At 44.8% G+C, this 20,353-nt stretch overlaps 1 protein-coding gene across 2 annotated transcripts in view; it reads right to left on the bottom strand.

Moving 5' to 3' along the window:
• The window catches only part of spag17 (sperm associated antigen 17), a 207,179-nt gene that overhangs the window by 144,681 nt on the left and 42,145 nt on the right, over positions 1 to 20,353 (bottom strand). For both annotated transcript variants that reach the window (XM_055644261.1, XM_055644262.1), the window contains exons 14-18: positions 14,300 to 14,383; positions 13,869 to 13,946; positions 12,369 to 12,482; positions 11,310 to 11,460; positions 1,106 to 1,330 (exon numbers count right to left, since the gene is read on the bottom strand). In XM_055644261.1, coding sequence (XP_055500236.1) covers positions 1,106 to 1,330; positions 11,310 to 11,460; positions 12,369 to 12,482; positions 13,869 to 13,946; positions 14,300 to 14,383 — 652 coding nt within the window. The remainder of the gene's footprint in view (positions 1 to 1,105; positions 1,331 to 11,309; positions 11,461 to 12,368; positions 12,483 to 13,868; positions 13,947 to 14,299; positions 14,384 to 20,353) is intronic.

Raw genomic sequence — 20,353 nt, 5'->3', positions numbered from 1 at the left:
ACCTTGACAGAGGGGACATAAGGTGAGTAAAAAAGGTGGTCTCAATATCGCCAATGGACCATGTGTCCATCGAGGACGTCCCACCTAATTGTCATTGTTTGAGAATCTTTTTCACAGTAAGACTTGCAGAGATGCCTCTCAGAAAAGCGCAAAGAAAGGGGTCAAAGAAAGTCAGAAAGTTTTTAGCCATGCAGGTAAATGAGGAGGAGACTCAGCAAGAGAGACGGGTGGAGAGGCAAGAGGAGATGCCAGAGATACCACTGCCTGTGGGCTCCTTGGAGCAGGGAGAGCGTGATCAAGGTGGATTTGAGATTGCCTCTGTCAAGCTTCTGGGTTTACCGTTCGCAGGAGTTCCCACGGTACCCGCAAGAGTCATTACGGATATCGCACGGATATCACACTGGCATCTGCGTTCATACAATGTTGCAACGCTGCTCAAGTCACTCTTGGAGAAATTCAAAAATGTTTGAATTTTCTCCCGACCTTACAAAGTTCCTCGACTACCTGCCGTTAGCGTCACAGAGGTCCTCGGTGGTCCACGAATGCCGTACTGTTATCGCAGGAGGTTCCCACGATGTTAAACCCTTGTTAAGTCTTGCGTCAGGTCGCACCGTGAGAAAGCCCTTTAACTTTATATTCTTCGATTCACGTACATTATTCCTCAAACAAAAGAGTAAGAGTTTCAGCCACACATTTGTTTGCAAAAAGATTCATTATTCAAGCATTGCAATTAAACATTAGGATCCTGGTCAAAATATTTCTTGCAATATTTAAACCAGAATGATGGCTGGATTAGACAGCATTAGCTACTGGGATAGATTGGGCAGATGCGGTGTTTTCATAGGAACGCGAGGTTGCAGGGACACCTGATAGTATATAAAATTTAGGGTAGACAGTCAGAATCTATTTCCCAGGATGGAAAAAACAAATTCTAGAGGGAATAACTTTAAAGTTACCGGCAACATTTAAAGGAGTTTTTTAAGTCTTTTGGATAGGCACATGGATATACAGGGAATGCAGGGATATGGATTATATCTATTTGGCACAACACACATATTTAAAAACAGATTGATTGAAGTAATTCCATTCCCATTGCAAGGATTACCTGAATAATCGTTTGGTGCCTGCATCATCTTGGTATTAGCAATTTCTTTCATTTCCTTTGCAAACCTGACAGGGTCATCCCAGGGTATGTATGACGATTCAGGCATCTCCCCCAACATGTTCCCTTTCTCTTCCAATTCTCCATTTGCATCCACTTTGGTGAACTTCATGCTCTCAAACAAAAATTGCTTGAAAGTTCTTTCCACTTCAGAATTCGTCACCTTCTCTAAAATAATACGAAGAAGTGCAACCTGTCAATTGGATGAACTACAGACTGTCAACTCTGATCATCAACCTGAAACATTTGCTCCGTTTTTCTATGCTATTTCTATTACGTTTTGGATTTCCAGCCTCCAAGATAACTGATGTTATCTTCATGGAGCATCAGCTGCAACTTTGTTTACGACAAAACTAAAATGACATAGTTATGGTCATGAATCACATAAACTCAATTATTGCACGTGCAATAGAAAGGAAGTTTTGGGTTTTCCTCATGTCTTTGTTCCATGAGAATTTCTAAAGTGATGGAGATTTTCAGGTTTAATATCATTTTTCTGCAATCTTAAGCTTACATTTTACAAAGAAAACTAATTGAGTTTTACAGCATGGAAACAGAACCTGCCACCCACTAATTCCATGCTGATGCTACACGGGACGGCTTCAACTAGATTGGCAGGGGGGTGGGATCTCGTGCAGGACAGAGGCACAGGAGAGGCTAGAAGTTGGTATGGAGGGTGGGGTGGGGTGGGAAAGGTTAATGGACAGAACAGGCAAAAAGCAGGAGAGTGAGAAAACAGGGTTGGTTTAAACTGCATGTATTTTAATGCAAGGGGCCTGACGGGTAAGGCAGATGAGCTTAGGGCATGGATAGGTACGAACGACTGGGACGTTGTAGCCACGACTGAAACCTGGTTAAGGTAGGGGCAGGTACACACAAATGCTGGAGAAACTCAGCGGGTGCAGCAGCATCTATGGAGCGAAGGAAATAGGTATCGTTTTGGGCCGAAACCCTAAGGTAGGGGCAGGACTGGCAGCTCAATGTTCTAGGGAACAGGAGCTTCAGGAGAGACAGGGGTGAGGGGAAAAGAGGAGGGGGAGTTGCATTGTTGGTTAAGGAGGATGTCACGGCCGTGGTCAGAGGTGACATTATGGACGGGTCATCTAGTGAGGCTATATGGGTGGAGCTGAGGAACAAGACAGGGATGATCACCTTGTTGAGGGTGTACTACAGACCCCCAAATAGTCAACGGGAATTAGAAGAGCAAATGTGCCGGGAGATTGCAGACAGCTGCAGGTCAAATAAGGTTGTTGTAGTTGGGGATTTTAACTTTCCAAATATAGCCTGGGAAATTCATAATGTGAAGGGTTTAGCTGGGGTGCAATTCATCAAAAGTGTTCAGGGGAGTTTTCTTAAACAGTATGTAGAGGCCCCCACCTATGAGAGGGCAATGCAGGTTCTAGTATTGGGAAATTGGGAAGGGCAAGTTGATGAAGTGTGTGTGGAGGAGCCTTTTGAGACCAGTGACCACAGTTCGATTGGGTTTAAGATAGTTATGGATTGGGACGGAGAGGGTCTGTAATAGCACCACCTTTGTGTCGGAGGATTGTTAATGGTCACAAATAAACCACAGTTCACTGTGCAGTCGATATCCGGTCACCAGAGTGTCAACTCGTGCTTTATGTCTCAGCATAAGATATCACAAAAGGGCGACGAGGATGGGATCGCGGATTCCCCAGCTTTATTTGTTCATGTAGATAAGGAATTCTACGGATTCATGGGGAAGTGTTGTATAACTTTCAGTGTCAAGGAAAGCTGAAAATCCGGTCACAAAGTTTGGGTTCATGAAGCACGTGTGGTGAGATTGTTAGAAATCCAAGATGGCGGTGCCCAGCGGGTACATCGGATGATGGGGTGAGTTCCAGCAAAGCAGGGAAATGTTCAGTGCGTACATCGAACGTTTAGAGATGTTCTTTGCTGCGAATAACATTACTGAAGTAGAAGCTTCTGATGCGGAATCAAGATGTTTGAATGAAGCAACTCAAGCTACGAAAAGAGCAATTTTCCTGACTGAAATGGGTCCCAATATTTATGAAATGGTAAAGAAATTGTTAGTTCCAGCCAAACCAAAGGTCACGCTATTGAAGAATATTCTTAAGAAGTTAACAGAACATTATGACCCTAAGCACTTAGAAATAGCTGAAAGCTATTTATTTGGAACGAGATGTCAACTTCCAAAGGAGGACATTAGTCATTTTATTGTGGCACTCAAGAGGTTATCAATTCATTGTAATTTTGGAAGTTTCCAAGATCGGGCGTTAAGGGACCATTTTGTGTGTGGACTGAGAAGTGAGCAGGTCCGCAGTAAGCTGACGATGGTGTGTGACCTGACATTTGAAACAGCTTGTAAAACTGTTCCATCAATGGATATGGCAGAGAGCGGTTCTAGAGAAGTCAGCACAACTTCTAGCCAACCAGCCGAAGAGTTGAACAAGCTGCAGTCCAAAACCAAACCTAAGTCGACAAAGACGTCAGAGAATCGTCATCCAGGCAAGGGTAGGAAGACTACTACAGTCATGCTATCGCTGTTGGGCTCACATCTAGCACAGTCTTGTTTGTTCCTCAAGGTGGAGTGTTACTCTTGTCACAAGATGGGACATCTAGCGAAGGCTTGTCGCAAGGCTAAGCAGAGCAACGGTTCAACAACAAGTAAGCATTTTCAGTCGCTGCATTCTGTGGATCAACTGCAGGCAGAGGAAGAGCCTCTTGTCATGTACACCATCTGCAGCAATGAGCTAGTAAACCGGTAAACAAAGAATGTGTCCGTGCAAATCCAGTCGAATGAGCGTGATTCCAGAATCTGTGCATCGGGAGAAGCTGAGTCAAATTCCTTTGGAAGTGAAGGGAATTGAGCTACATGGTTACTCTGGAGAGAAGATCCAATGTTGGGATGCGTACATGTACCAGTTAGGTATAAGGAGCAACAGGCGGAGTTGCCTCTCGTAGTTGTAAAGGGAGATAAACCTGCTTTGCTAGGTAGGAATTGGTTGCAGATCTTGAAGCTCAACCGGGACTAGATATTCCTCGGTCGCGCAGAATTCAAGTGTCCAGAGGACGTAATCGAGCAACATCCGAAGGTGTTCAGCGACCAGGGAGAGCCAATCAAGGGGTACAAGGCGAAAGTGCGCGTGAAGCAGGATACGGCACCAGTGTATTGCAAACCCTGGGCCGTACCGTATGCACTTAAGCACAAGGTTGAGAAAGAACTGAAAAGATTTGAGGCTGAGGACATTATCAGTAAGGTAGAAAGTAGTGAATGGGCAACACCCATTGTAGTTGTACCTAAACCTGATGGTAATGTTAGACTTAGTGGGGATTATAAGGTAACCGTAAACCAGGTACCTGAAGGTTGCTACCAGATACCCTACCAATGGCAGATGATTTGTTTAGTACCCTCACAGGTGGCCAAGGCTTCACAAAAATGGACTTGACAAATGCCTACTTGCAGTTAGGTGTAGATGATGAATCTAAATCTAAATCCAAGCTGACTATCAACACGCATTTGGGATAGTTTCAGTTCAATAGGCTCTCATTTGGCATATCATTTGGCAGAGGCAGGGACGAGTGAGTACTCCAATGTCGGTACACCTCGCAAATAAGTACTCCTGTTTGAGTACGGTTGGGGGTGACAGCCTGCCCGGGGGTAGCGAGAGCGGACGGGCCTCCAGCACAGAGACCGGCCCTGTTACTCCTGAAGGTAGGGACAAAAAGAAGAGGGCAATAGTAATTGGGGACTCTATTGTTAGGGGGTCGGATAGGCGATTCTGTGGACGCAGTCGGGAGACCAGGATGGTGGTCTGCCTCCCTGGTGCCAAGGTCTCGGACATGTCTCAACGCGTCCAAGATATCCTGAAATCAGAGGGAGAGGAGCCTGAGGTCGTGGTACATATAGGTACCAATGACATAGGTAAAAAAAGGGAAGAGGTCCTGAAGGGAGGATTTAGGGAGTTGGGAGGAGAGTTAAGGAAAAGGACCAAAAAGGTAACAATCTCAGGATTACTGCCTGTGCCACGTGACAGTGAGAGTAGGAATGGAGCGAGGTGGAGGATAAATGCGTGGCTGAAAGACTGGTGCAGAGGGCAGGGATTCAAGTTTCTGGATCATTGGGACTTATTTTGGGGAAGGTGGTACCTGTACAGAAAGGATGGGTTGCACTTGAACCCGAGGGGGACCAATATCCTGGTGGGGAAATTTGCAAAGGCTACTGGGGAGACTTTAAACTAGAATGGTTGGGGCGAGGGACTCAAATAGAGAAAGCTAGTAGACAGAATGGGAGGCAGGAAGCAGAAAAGGGAAGCACTCGGGCTCAAGAAGAGAAAGAAAAAAAAGGAAATAAACAGAGAATAAGAGGCGGAAGTTTCTTAAATGTGCATATTTTAATGCTAGGAGCATTGTAAGAAAGGTGGATGAGCTTAGAGTCTGGATAGACACCTGGAAGTATGATGTTGTGGCGAGCAGTGAAACATGGTTGCAGAAGGGCTGTGATTGGAAACTAAATATTTCAGGATTTTGTTGCTTCAGGTGTGATAGAATTGGAGGGGCAAGAGGTGGAGGTGTTGCATTGCTAGTCAGGGAAGATATTACAGCAGTGCTTTGGCAGGATAGATTGGAGGGCTCATCTAGGGAGGCTATTTGGGTGGAACTGAGAAGTGGGAAAGGGGTAGCAACACTTATAGGGGTGTATTATAGACCGCCAAATGGGGATCGAGAATTGGAAGAGCAAATATGTAAGGAGAGAGCAGATATTAGTAGCAAGCACAAGGTAGTGATTGTGGGAGATTTCAACTTTCCACACATAGACTGGGAAACACATTCGGTAAATGGGCTGGATGGTTTGGAGTTTGTAAAATGTGTGCAGGATAGTTTTTTGCAGCAATACATAGAGGTACCTACTAGAGGAGGGGCAGTGTTGGACCTCCTGTTAGGAAATGAGACGGGAGAGGTGCCGGAGGTATGCGTTGGGGAGCACTTCGGGTCCAGTGATCACAATACTATTATTTTCAATATAATTATGGAGAGGGTCAGAACTGGACCTAGGGTTGAGATTTTTGATTGGAGAAAGGCTAACTTTGATGAGATGCGAAATAATTTAAAAGGAGTGAACTGGGACATTGTGTTTTATGGGAAGGATGTAGAAGAGAAATGGAGGACATTTAAAGGGGAAATTTTAAGAGTACAGAATCTTTATGTGCCTGTTCGGTTGAAAGGAAACAGTAAAAAATGGAAAGAGCCCCGGTTTTCAAGGGAAATTGGACATCTTGTTCAGAAAAAGAGGGAGATCTACAATAATTATAGGCAGCATGAAGTAAATGAGGTGCTTGAGGTGTATAAGGAATGTAAAAAGAATCTTAAGAAATAAATTAGAAAAGCTAAAAGACATGAGGTTACTTTGGCAAGTAAGGTGAAAGTAAATCCAAAGGGTTTCTACAGCTATATTAATAGCAAAAGGATAACGAGGGATAAAATTGGTCCATTGGAGAGACAGAGTGGACAGCTATCTGCAGAGCCAAAAGTTGAGGGGGAGATATTGAACAATTTATTTTCTTCGATATTCACCAAGGAGAAGGATATTGAATTATGTGAGGTAAGGGAAACTAGTAGAGTAGCTATGGATACTATGAGTTTCAAAGTAAAAGAAGTACTGACACTTTTGAAAAATATAAAAGTGGATAAGTCTCCAGGTCCTGACAGGATATTCCCTAGGACATTGAGGGAAGTTAGTGTAGAAATAGTCGGGGCTATGACAGAAATATTTCAAATGTCATTAGTAACGGGAATAGTCCCCGAGGATTGGCGTACTGCGCATGTTGTTCCATTGTTTAAAAAGGGTTCTAAGAGTAAACCTAGCAATTATAGGCCTGTTAGTTTGACTTCAGTGGTGGGCAAATTAATGGAAAAGATACTTAGAGATAATATATATAAGCATCTGGATAAACAGGGTCTGATTAGGAACAGTCAGCATGGATTTGTGCCTGGAAGGTCATGTTTGACTAATCTTCTTGAATTTTTTGAAGAGGTTACTAGGGAAATTGACGAGGGTAAAGCAGTGGATGTTGTCTATATGGACTTTAGTAAGGCCTTTGACAAGGTTCCTCATGGAAGGTTGGTTAAGAAGGTTCAACTGTTGGGTATAAATGTAGGAGTAGCAAGATGGATTCAACAGTGGCTGAATGGGAGAAGCCAGAGGGTAATGGTGGATGGCTGTTTGTTGGGTTGGAGGCAGGTGACTAGTGGGGTGCCTCAGGGATCGGTGTTGGGTCCTTTGTTGTTTGTCATGTACATCAATGATCTGGATGAAGGTGTGGTAAATTGGATTAGTAAGTATGCAGATGATACCAAGATAGGGGGTGCTGTGGATAATGAAGAGGATTTCCAAAGTCTACAGAGTGATTTAGGCCATTTGGAAGAATGGGCTGAAAGATGGCAGATGGAGTTTAATGCTGATAAATGTGAGGTGCTACACCTTGGCAGGACAAATCAAAATAGTAAATGGTAAATGGTAAATGGTAGGGAATTGAAGAATACAGTTGAACAGAGGGATCTGGGAATAACCGTGCATAGTTCCTTGAAGGTGGAATCTCATATAGATAGTGTGGTAAAGAAAGCTTTTGGTATGCTAGCCTTTATAAATCAGAGCATTGAGTATAGAAGCTGGGATGTAATGTTAAAATTGTACAAGGCAAGGTTGAATAAGGTCTTTATTCTCTGGAGCGCAGAAGGTTAAGGGGGGACTTGATCGAGGTCTTTAAAATGATGAGAGGGATAGACAGAGTTGATGTGGATCAGCTTTTCCCTTTGAGAATAGGGAAGATTCAAACAAGAGGACATGACTTCAGAATTAAGGGACAGAAGTTTAGGGGTAACATGAGGGGGAACTTCTTTACTCAGAGAGTGGTAGCGGTGTGGAATGAGCTTCCAGTGGAAGTGGTGGAGGCAGGTTCGTTGGTGTCATTTAAAAATAAATTGGATAGGCATATGGATGAGAAGGGAATGGAGGGTTATGGTATGAGTGCAGGCAGGTGGGACTAAGGGAAAAAAGTTGTTCGGCACGGACTTGTAGGGCCGAGATGGCCTGTTTCCGTGCTGTAATTGTTATATGGTTATCATCAGTCCCAGGGATTTTTCAAGGGGTGATGACACAAATTCTAGAGGGAAGTGAAGGTGTGGGGTGTGTTACTTGGATGACATCCTCATCTCAGCCTGACAGGCAGACACATGATGAAAGGTTGGAAGAGGTACTCACACGCCTTGAAACACAAAGAGTGAAGGCACAGAAGTGTGAGTTATTTCAGAACTCGGTAGAGTACAGGTCATAAGGTAGACAAGGATGGTCTACACCGTACCAAGTGTAAAGTTGATGCGATGAAGAACGCACACACTCCCAGAAACATTTCTGAGATCCGATCCTTTTTTGGATTAGTGAACTATTATGGGAAGTTCGTGCCAAATCTGTCTACCTGTTTTCATCCCTTGAACGAGCTCTTGAGAAAAGATGTACCATGGAAGTGGACACGTGAATGTGATCAAGCTTTCAAGTCATGTAAAGCTCAGTTGGCAGAGGTGTTTGTTCATTACGATGTCAATAAGCCAATGCAGTTAGCATGCGGTGTTGGTGCTGTGATCTCTCATGTGCTAGAAAATGTAGAGGAGAGGCCAATAGCATTTGCGGCTAGAACACTCAGTGCCAATGAGAGAAATTATGCACAAATAGTGCGAGAGGTTTCATTGATTTTTGGCGTTAGGAGGTTTCACAAATACTTGTATGGTAGAAGCTTTGTAATCGAGACAGATCACCAGCCGTTGACAGTGATCTTAATACAAAAGCACACATACCAACTCTGGCAGCAGCCAGAATGCAAAGATGGGCATTGATATTGTCTGCATACCAGTATGATATTCACTGTCATAAGTCAGCAGAGCACAGCAATGCTGATGCCATGTCTAGATTACCTTTGGAATCGGAGGTGATCCCAAACAAAGAGGACTTGTTTTATTTCTCTCATGTAGATGAGTTACCTATCACTTCAGGGGACATTCGGAAGGCTACTAGCACTGACAGACTTTTGTCAAGAGTGCAGGAGTATGTTCCAAATGGATGGCCAAACAAATTGCCAGATTCAGAGGAAGAACTGAAACCATTCTTTGTACGTAGGAATGAACTTTCAGTAGACCAAGGGTGTGTCATGAATGGAGAGCGAGAGTTGTAACCCCTGAAAGATACGGAGTAAAATTGCTAGGCGATCTTCATGATCAGCATTTGGGAATGTGTCTAACACAGAGTCTTGCTAGAATCTATCTGTGGTGGCGTGATCTAGATAAATACATAGAACAAACGGTGAAAGAATGTAGCACATGTCAAGCAATTGGAAATAATCCACCAACTGTACCTCTACAACCATGGAAATGGCTGGCTAAAGTGTGGCAAAGATTACACGCTGACTTTGCAGAGTTAGATGGACAACAGTTGTTCATTGTGATTGATTGTCACTCCAAGTGGGTAGAGGTGTTTCCGATGAACAAAACGACATCCAGCAAAACGATAGACATGTTGCGAGGATTGTTTGCATCCTACGGATTTCCAGAGGAATTTGTGTCTGATAACCAGAACTGCCAAGTTTTGTCAGAGGATTTCAGTATTCTAGTACCTGAAAATCAGTATTTTGCTGAGGAAATCAGTATTTTTACGCGGTTCCTTTTTGCTGCAAATAATGTTATATTTATGTGCGGAAATACCCATGTAAGAGTGCAAGAATGCATAACTTTGTTACCAATTGACATGTCTTCTACGCACCTTACTTGATCTGTGCATTCATTGCCATCACTTTGTATACTGCTGTTTGAACGGCTGCTTCCTGCTTTTAGCACCAGATGATGATGTAGAAGCCATTTTGGAAGCCTCCCTCTCCCTCATTTGCTCCCTCTCTTTCCCTCCTTCCTTTCTTTCCCTCCCTCTCCCTCCCCTCCCCCCCTCTCTCCCTCCCTCTCGCCATCCCTCCCGCCATCCCTCCCTCCCTCCCACTCTCACCCTCTCTCTCTCCCTCCCTGCTTCTCTCCCTCCCCCTTTCCCTCCCACCCTCCCTCTCTCCTTCCTTTTTTTCTCCCTCCCTCACCTATTCTCTCCATCCCTCTCTCCTCCTTCTCCCCCTCTTCCTCTCTCCCTCCCTCTTTCTCCCTCTCTCCCTCCTTCTCCCTCTCTCCCTCCCTCCTTCCTCCCTACCTCTCATCCGCCCCTCTACCTCTCTCCCCCCTCGTCTCTCTGCTCCTTGAGCAGACCCACCGTTCTGTAAAAATCAAGGCCAATCCCAATGTAACTGCAACCCCCACTGGTAACTTTTCACCACTAGTCATATCCAGAATTCTACCACTGCCTGAAAAATAATCAAAGGTTCAACTTCCACTGAGAAAGAGAATTCCAAAGATTAATTGTTAAACGAGAATTTCCCTGAACAGTCTGTGACCCATAACGTTGTGGCCATAGCGCTATATTTAGAGCCCATAGCACTGTAGCCGACAGCTCTTTGTTTAAATTCCCACACGTTAAACTGACAGCGCTCTATTTAAACCTGGAGCGGGACAGGCAGATCAAAGCTTACAAAAATAATCATCCAGATCTTGAAATATGCATGATGCCCTCATTATATTCAGGTATAAAAATGACCTTTATTAAAATCTGACAATGTGCACTTTAACCACCTGTGATTTTTCCTATTGCAAATTTCAAATTGTGGAGTACAGATGCAAATAAATAAATGATGGGTCTTTGTCACAAACAATATGGAGGGCACTGTGGTTGAGGCTGGGTCTATCCCGTTGTTTAAGAAACAGTTGGACAGGTGCATGGATAGTACAGGTTTGGAGGGTTATAGACCAAGCGCAGGCAGGCAAGTGGGACTAGTGTAGCTCGGACATTGTTGGCCGGTGTGGGCAAGTTGGGCCGAAGGGCCTGTTTCCACACTGTATGACATTTTTCACTCTCCCCATATACTCATCAACTTTCCTACTAACTATTTTCCCCAGGTCTATCACTCACGTACACACCTGTGGCAACTTACAATGGGCAATTATCATTGTGTAAATAAACATAAACTAATTAAGTAATAACCTGACTGAAATAATGGAAAGAGTGAACCATGTTGTCACATCTTACCACTGGTACAATGGTACATAAGGTCTTGAATATTCGCCAATCGTTTATCTTCATGTTCAGGAGAAGGAGGAGTAAAATTAAGGGACGTCGCCACTAGTGACGTTTTCATCATTTCCTGCTCAACTTTGGCAGGGTCAAAGCCCTGAATTACCTGTAACAGTAGCAAGATGCAAATGGTTAATTTCTTATAAAAGTGTTTTATCTCCACAATTTTTAACGAGGAAGGGGAGAAGGAAAAGAAACAGGAGGTGGAATAGTCCATTTGGCCATTATAAGGATTAAAATACACATCACAGTATTGTGCAGTGCTTTCTTTGTACAAATAAAGGTGCCAGTAAGTGTCACCTGTCTGGAAAACAAAATAAAGATGTTTAACATTTTAGAGGTGCCGATACGCTGTACGGACACATACTACTACATAAAAAGCACTGGTATTATGTGATGTACTTCCACAAACTTGTCTTTTCCCTATGTTTATTGGATCTGGATTCTCCCATCAGAAGAAAGAGTTTACTTCTGTCTACTCTATGACTTCCCCATAAGCAACAATTCTGAAGAATACATTCTAGTTTTGGCAACCTATTTTTGCAATTTAACCCAATAAAGATGTACAGGTTTGTAGGCTAATTGGCTTGGTACAATTGTAAATTGTCCCTCGTGTGTGTAGGATTATATAATCACGTGGGGATTAGTCGGTGCGGACTCTGTGGGCCAAAGGGTCTGTTTCCATGCTTTATCTCTGAACTAAACTAAATTAAACTAAACTACACTAAACTTTGGAATCCAGATACTACTGTGGTAAATTTGCAGTAAACGTCTGACAGTACAAGAAATCAAGGCGTTCTCAAGAAGCAGTCTCAAGAAATTGTGCTTACAGTAAGTGGCCTGCAGGCTCCATTGGAGCGTTACAGTAGGACATTACATCCAGTCAACAGTTGTGAAATCACTTTGAAGAACTAAAGAGTGACTAGTTTATCCAGGGTACATTAATGATAATTCTCAGCCTTATGGAACTATTGAGAACGCAAACAGCATACCCACATAAAGAAGCCTAGGTACCTTCAGATGGTGTGTCCGCTGTGTCATAGTGTCATGGAGATTAAGAAGGAGGGGCTGTTTCACCTTTACATATTCTTGGATTTGTTCAGAATTGCTCATCTCCTCAGTTATGCTCTGTATAATAATATTAATTCAAAAAAACATTATATCGCCCATCAAAAGGTTTAAAAAAATCTATTCATGGAAAATAGTTCCACATATCTGTATTATAAGGATTAAAATATTTACTTACCATTTGACGATTAGAGCAAAAGTTATACATGTTTGGATTATGAACAGATTAAACAAATACCAGAAACACATGAATAGGCAGATTATCAATTGAAATTAAATAAGTTTGAGTAAAACCCTTCATCTGAAATCACACCGAAAATTCTAAAAGATTGTTTGATTATAGGTCCTGACCCAAAATGTTATTTGTTCATTTCCCTCGCCCGAAGCTGCCGAACCCGCAGATTTCTTTCAGTACTGTGTCTTTCTAGAAAGGAGTGGTGGGAAGTCACAGTGCTCCACCCACCCACCTGCCATTGCTCTATGTTCCCTATATTATTATGACAACATTCTTAGAATAAAGGGGAAGTCATTTAAGACTGAGGTGAGAAAAAACGTTTTCACCCAGAGAGTTGTGAATTTGTGGAATTCCCTGCCACAGAGGGCAATGGAGGCCATATCACTGGATGGATATAAGAGAAAGTTAGATAGAGCTCTAGGGGCTGGTGGAATCAAGGGATATGGGGAGAAGGCAGGCACGGGTTATTGATTGGGGACGATCAGCCATGATCACAATGAATGGCGGTGCTGGCTCGAAGGGCCGAATGGCCTCCTCCTGCACCTGTTTTCTATGTAACACTGAATTTGTACTGATCCTTTTGTAAACTTGAGGCCTAAAGTCTGGTACACAACGTCTGTTAAATGTTGGTTACACAAAAAGGCTGGAGAAACTCAGCGGGTGCAGCAGCATCTATGGAGCGAAGGAAATAGGCAACGTTTCGGGCCGAAACCCTTCTTCATATCTGTTAAATGTTGATTGGAATTCAAATTCTATTCACAGAAGACAAACCAGTCTCACCCTGGTCACTCCCTCTTCTTCTCCCATCAGGCAAGACGTACAGAAGTGTAAAAATGCATGTCTTCAGATTCAGGGACAGTTTCTTCACAGCTGATATCAGCATCTGAACTATCCCATCACTGACTAGAGAGCGGTCCTGACCTCCCATTTACCTCATTGGAGTCCTTCGAACTTTCTTTAATCTGACTTCATGGGACTTTAACTTAAACACTATACCCTTTATCCTGTCTCTGCACACTGTGGACAGCGTGATTGTCATCTCGTATAGTCTTTTCTCTAACTGGATAGCAAGCAACAAAGAAAGCTTTTCACTGTACTTCAGTACAGGTGACAATAATAATAGACTAAACTAAAATAAAATGAGAGAATAAGAGAAGCATAAACTCGAGGGATATTTGTTGTTCTGACTGTAGTTTGAACGAGAGGAGCACCTGTTCTTCTTCCTCGTGGATCGATTGCTCAGTGGCTTCCTCTGCCGGAAAATTCTTGTCTTCATTAGTCACCTCATCCTGCGTACATCAAAATAACAAGAAATAATGACAAACATTGATTTCTGTTTCTTGTTGTATTTAAGTACAAAAATCCATCTACTCTAAAACTGGAGAACGAATGAAGATTTCCCTGTTATATCAGCCGCAGACCTTTGTCATTGACGGTCCCATTTCATGCTCTCTCACTCTTACCACAAGTCTCTCCCAACCCACCTCACCAGGCTCCACTCCCTACGTTACTCCACCTAACAGTCTCTTTATATCAGGTACTGTTTCAAATATAATAAATAGAGGTAAAAAGGAACGCACAAGGAAGTTGAGGTAAGGAACAAAAATCAGCATTCAAATGATTAAAGAAGTGAGCCGGTTACCTGTTTTGTTTCGGCAGATGGCGGGTCTGTGGACTGTACATTCTGCGGCACGTGTTGGGGCTTCTTGAGCTCTTTAACAATTTTCTGCGCACATGTTTCAATGGGGAAAACGTCAAAGTATTCAATACTCGTTTTTTTTCTTCTAGATCAGGTCCCATTAACCATATAACCATATAACAATTACAGCACGGAAACAGGCCATCTCGGCCCTACAAGTCCATGCCGAACAAATTTTTTTCCCCTTAGTCCCACCTGCCTGCACTCGTACCATAACCCTCCATTCCCTTCTCATCCATATGCCTATCCAATTTATTTTTAAATGATACCAATGAACCTGCCTCCACCACTTCCACTGGGAGCTCATTCCACACCACCACCACTCTCTGCGTAAAGAAGTTCCCCCTCATATTACCCCTAAACTTCTGTCCCTTAATTCTGAAGTCATGTCCTCTTGTTTGAATCTTCCCTATTCTCAAAGGGAAAAGCTTGTCCACATCAACTCTGTCTATCCCTCTCATCATTTTAAAGACCTCTATCAGGTCCCCCCTTAACCTTCTGCGCTCCAGAGAATAAAGACCTAACTTATTCAACCTATCTCTGTAACTTAGTTGTTGAAACCCAGGCAACATTCTAGTAAATCATTCATTAAGTAGATATGAATGTTAATAGTTTTTTTTAAAATAATTTTTTATTTAGGGATGTGCTGGTGTGACAGACGTGGAACAGAGGTTCACTGATTAACACATGCGTGCAGGACAAAGAAAGCAAGCTTTCAGCAAACGTTTCGAGCAAGCACAACTCAAAACATTTTACAAGATTTATTACGGTATAAATGTCAACACAGTCCATTGTTTTAAATTGCCTTTGCTTTCATCACAACTCAAGTTATGACGATGGCACGTAAGGCATGAACTACGAATCACCACCTTTGTGACCATAGAGGTACTACCAGCACCAGGTCTCCAGACCCTCTCTAGACCAGGGACCCAGGGATAAGATATCCTCCTAGAAAAGACCCCGCTCTGATGTGTGTTCCAGACTGGCATTTTGGGTTCAAGTTCAGATCCAGGTCTGTTTTATCAGCTTCTCCACTTGGTGACGTAGATGGGACCACAATTGGAAAATTGTGAAGATAGACACAAACTGTTGGAGTAACTCAGTGGGACAGGCAGCAATGCTGTATAGAGGGAATGGGTTCTCCAGCATTTTGTGACTATCTTCTGTATATCCAGCATCTGCGGTTCCTTCCTACACACATGGAATATTGTGAGCAGTTCTGGTGACTGTATTGTGATTATGCCTGACACGTGCAGAAAGGTTTCACAAGGACATTGCCAAGATTAGAAGGTGTGAAACATATGGAGAGATTGGACAGGCTAGGATTTAATAGATTTTTCCTGCAGTGAATGAGGCTGAGGGGTGACCTTACAGAGGTTTATAAAATCATGAGGGTCATAGATAACCTGGATGATTACAGTTTGTTTCCCAGGGTTGGGAAGTCTAAAACTAGAGGGCATAGGTTCAATGCTTTGGCTTGGCTGTGTAGAGAGCGAGTGGATTGGATTTAACGTCAGGTCCGTAGGTGAGCAGCAGGAGCCATCCTGAGCATTTGGCACGGCTGTGGAGAGAGTGAGCGGCAGCTGTTCGGAGCGAGCGAGCAAGGGAATTGTTTATGACATCAGGATCAATTCATTGAAGCGTAAGTAAATGTAAGGGTAGGTCTAGCTGTTGGGAGCTGCCTTGTTGAGGTGAAGTGTAAGTCTTTGGCTCAGGGGTCTTCGGCGGGTAGGCGGAGGCAAAGTGACTACTGGGTTTTGATTTAAATTTAATGGTTACGTCGCAAAGGGGGGTTGGCTGATTGGTAAATATGTGAATAATTCCTTTCCTTTTTACACTGTACAATTTAGTGATCTAGGCAGAGACAGGACCCCCGGTTGAGTAAAATAAATCCCCAGTGAAACTAGTTTGATTTAATTGAACTTAAATTAAGGGTTAAGTCATGGCAGTACTGCTCGGCGCTGTGGTATGCTTCTCCTGTGCAATGTGGGAAATCACGGATGCTTCCAGTGTCCCTGACGACTATGTGTCCAGCTGCAGCTCCTGGCGAGCCGCATGGCGGTGATCGGGCTGCGCATGGATACATATTGGAGCATCCGTGATGCTGAGGGTGTCATGGGTAGCACGTTTAGTGCGTTGGTCACACCGCAGATGAAGGCGAGGTGGGACCAGCACAAACCGAATGGTGTTCACCTAGGATGGTAAAGGGTGCTCAAGTAGAGAGGCAATGGGTGACCAGCAGACAGCTCAAGAGATGCCAGGTAGTGCAGGAGTCCCCTGCGGCCATCTCCCTCCAGAACAGATATACCCTTTTGGATACTGTTGGGGGAGATGGCTTCTCATGGTAAAGGCAGCAGCAGCCAAGTTATTGGCATCATGGAGGGCTCTGCTGCTCAGGGCAGGAAATCGAGTGGGAGAGCTGTATTGATAGAGAATTAGAAACAGAAAAACATAGAAAAAATGTACAGGAGGCCATTCGGCCCTTCAGTACTCCATTCCTGCTTTCTCCCCATATCCCTTCATTCCAATAGCCCTAAGAGCTATATCTAACTCTCTCTTGAAAACATAGATTGGCATTATACATTGATAGTTGGTGCTGCGGTCGCAAAAGAGACTTCAGGATAGTCTGTTACCTCTCTGGTCCAAGGATCAAGGATGTCTCTGTGCTTGATCCTTGGGCATCTGCATGGGAGAGGGTGAAGTGGCAGTTGTGGTGATGCACGTAGGTACCAACGACAGAAGTAAAACACGGGATGAGTCCCACAAAGCAAAGTTAGGGTTAGGGGATAAAGTAAAAAGTAGGACCTCAAAGATGAAAAGTCTCTGGATTACGACCAGTGCCACGTGCTAATAAGAGTAGCAATGACAGGATATTTTGGACGAATATATGGCTTGAGAGATGGTGCAAGGGGAAGGATTCATATTCCAGGGGCATTAGAATCGGTTCTGGGAGAGATGGGACCAGGACAAACTAGGCTGGACTGGAACCAATGTCCTCGGGGGAGTGTTTGCTGGTGCTGTTGGGAAGAGTTTAGACTAATATCGCAGGGGGACGTGAACCAATGCAGGGAGACAGAGGGTTATGCATTAATGCATTTCGAATTAATTAATTACGAATTAATGCATTTCGTTGTCTCTGTACTGTACACTGACAATGACAATTAAAATTGAATCTGAATCTGAATCTGAATCTTATAAAATGAGGGCAGAAGCAAAAGGTAGAAGGGAGAAAAGAAAAAGTGGAAGGCAGCGAGATCAATGGCAAAAATCAAAAAGGGCCACATTACATCATACTTCAATAAGGGCTAAGATTGTTAAATCAAACCTGAGAGCTTTGTGCCTTAATACGTGGAGCATTCATAATAAGGTGGATAAATTGAAGGTACCCGGACGTGGTGCCGATGGACGAGAAGCCGAAGCAAAGAAGTCAAAGCCAAAGAACCGAATGGAAATGAGGCAGAATCGCCAAAAAACCGAAAGAGTACAAAGCTGAAACGCCTACTAACTGAAAGGATGGGATCACTAAATGCAAACTAACTGAAAGGACGGGACGCCTAAAAGCCAACTAACCGAAAAGCTGCATCGCCTAAAAGCAAATTCACCGAATGGCCGCTCTGTCGAAACGCCACCTACCCGAAAGGCGGCGTCGCCTACAGGCCAACGGACCAACTGCCACTCAACAGAAAAGTCCAATAACGCACATGACGTTGCCGGGGGTCGGGGCTTATCAGCGATTGGTCCAGACCCCCGTGCCCATCACATCATTGTGAAGAGATGAACATTATCCCACACCTCTGCTCCACCCGACCCACAGCCCACGGAGGGTGGCCGTGGAAGAGTGGGGGCTGTCCCGAGGGATGCGCACCTTCGGCCACTTACAACTTGGTGCTTGGGTTCAGATTGCCCAGTCATGGCTTGTGTGGGAAAATGACCCCCACCCTCCTGTCACCCCACGCTCCTGTCTCCCCCCACTCTGTCTATCCCTTCTCTCTCTCCCCCTTCTCGCTCTCCCCTCTTACCTCTCCCCACACTCCTGTCTTCCCACACTCCTGCCTCCCCCCACTCTCTCTCTCCCTTCTCTCTCTCCTGCTCTCTCTCCCCTCTTATATCTCTCCACTCTTCTCTCTATCCCACCTCCCTCTCCCCCTTCTCTCACTACTCTTCTCTCTCTCCTCTTCTCTCTCCACTCTTCTCTCTCTCCACTCTTCTCTCTCCCATCCTCTCTCTCCTCTTCTCTCTCCTCCTCTCCCCCTTCTCTCTCTCCCTTTGCTCTCCATCTCTCCCTTCTCTTTCTCCCCTTCTCACTCTCCTCCTCTCTCTTCCCCTCCTATCTCTCCCCCCTCTCTGTCCCATCTATCTCTCTCCCCAATTCTCTCTCTCCCCCATCTCTCTTTCTCTCCCCCTTCTCATCTGTCTTCCTCTCCTCTCTCTCTCACCCCTCTCTCTGCTCCCTCCCCTTCTCTCTCTCTCCACACACAAAACAGGCAGCATCTCTGGAGCGAAGGAATGGGTGGCGTTTCGGGTCGAGACGCTTCAGACTCAGTCTTCAGGTCTGAAGAATGGTCTCGGCACGAAGCGGTGCATCGCGGTCAGTGACTGGGTGGGCGGGTGCTCGCGCCAGTGGAGACGGAGGAGAGAGGAGGGGGAGAGAGAGAAGGGGGAGAGAAAGAGAGAAGGGGAGAGAGAGAGAGAGAAGGAGAGAGAGGGGAGGGGAGAGAGAGGGGGAGAGAGAGAGGAGAGAGAGAGAGAGAGGGGAGAGAGAGAGGAGGGGGAGAGAGAGAAGAGAGAGAGAAGGGGAGAGGGAGAAGCAGGAGAGAAAGAGAGAAGAGGGAGAGAGAGGAGAGAGAGAGAGAAGAGGGGAGAGAGAGAGAGAAGAAAGAGAGAGGAGGAGAAAGAAGAGGAGAGAGAGAAGAGGGGAGAGAGAGGAGAAAAGAGAGAAGAGGGAAGAGAGAGGAGAGAGAGAAAGAGAGGGAGAGAGAGAGAGAGAGAGAGAGAGAGAGGAGGAGAGAGAGAGAGGAGAGAGAGGAGGAGAGGGGGGAGAGAGAGGAGGAGAGAGAAGAGTACGAGAGAGAGGAGAGAGAGAAGGGAGAGAGAGAGAGAAGGGGAGAGAGAGAGAAGGGGGAGAGAGAGAAGGGGGAGAGAGAGAAGGGCCGAAGATGCACATCCCTCGGGTCAGCCCCCCACTCTCCAACGGTCGGGTGGAGCGGAGTTATGGGATAATGTTCATCCCTCCACAGTGATGTGATGGACGCAGGGTTTGGACCAATCGCTGACAAGTCCCACCCACCGGCAACGTCATGTCCGTTATTGGACTTTTCTGTTGAGCGGCAGTCGGTTCGTTGGCATGTAGGAGACGCCGCCTTTCGGGTAGGTGGCGTTCGACAGAGCGGCCATTCGGTGAGTTTGCTTTTAGGCGACACAGCTTTTCAGTTAGTTGGCTTTAGGCGGCACGCCATTTTGGTTAGTTGGCATTTAGACGTCCCATCCTTTCGGTTAGTTGGCGTTTCGTCTTCGTACTCTTTCGGTTTTTTGGTGTTTCGACCTCGTTTCCATTCAGTTCTTTGGCTTTAACTTCTTTGCTTCGGCTTCTCGTCCGTCGGCGCACACAGAGTTGAATGCGCAATTAGTTGTTAATGGACATGATATAGTTGGGATTATGGAGACATGGCTCCAGGGTGACCAAGGCTGGGTTTTCAATATTCAGGAAGGATAGACAGAAAGGAAGAGGAGGTGGGGTGACATTGCTGGTTAAAGAGGAGATTAATGCAATAGTAAGGAGAGACATTGCTTGGATGATGTAGAATCTGTATGGGTAGAACTGCAAAATAGCCAAGGACAGAAAATGCTTGTTGGAGTTGTATACAGACCACCAAATAGCAGTAAAGTTTGGAGATAGCATCAAACAGGAAATTAGTGACGCGTGTAGCAAAGGTACAGCAGTTATCAAGGGTGACTTTAATCTACATATATATTTGGCCAACCAAATTGGTAACAGTG

Source organism: Leucoraja erinacea, chromosome 13, assembly GCF_028641065.1.
Source record: "Leucoraja erinacea ecotype New England chromosome 13, Leri_hhj_1, whole genome shotgun sequence".
Classification (NCBI taxonomy): Eukaryota; Metazoa; Chordata; class Chondrichthyes; order Rajiformes; family Rajidae; genus Leucoraja; species Leucoraja erinaceus.
This window is presented reverse-complemented; position numbering and strand designations above follow the sequence as displayed.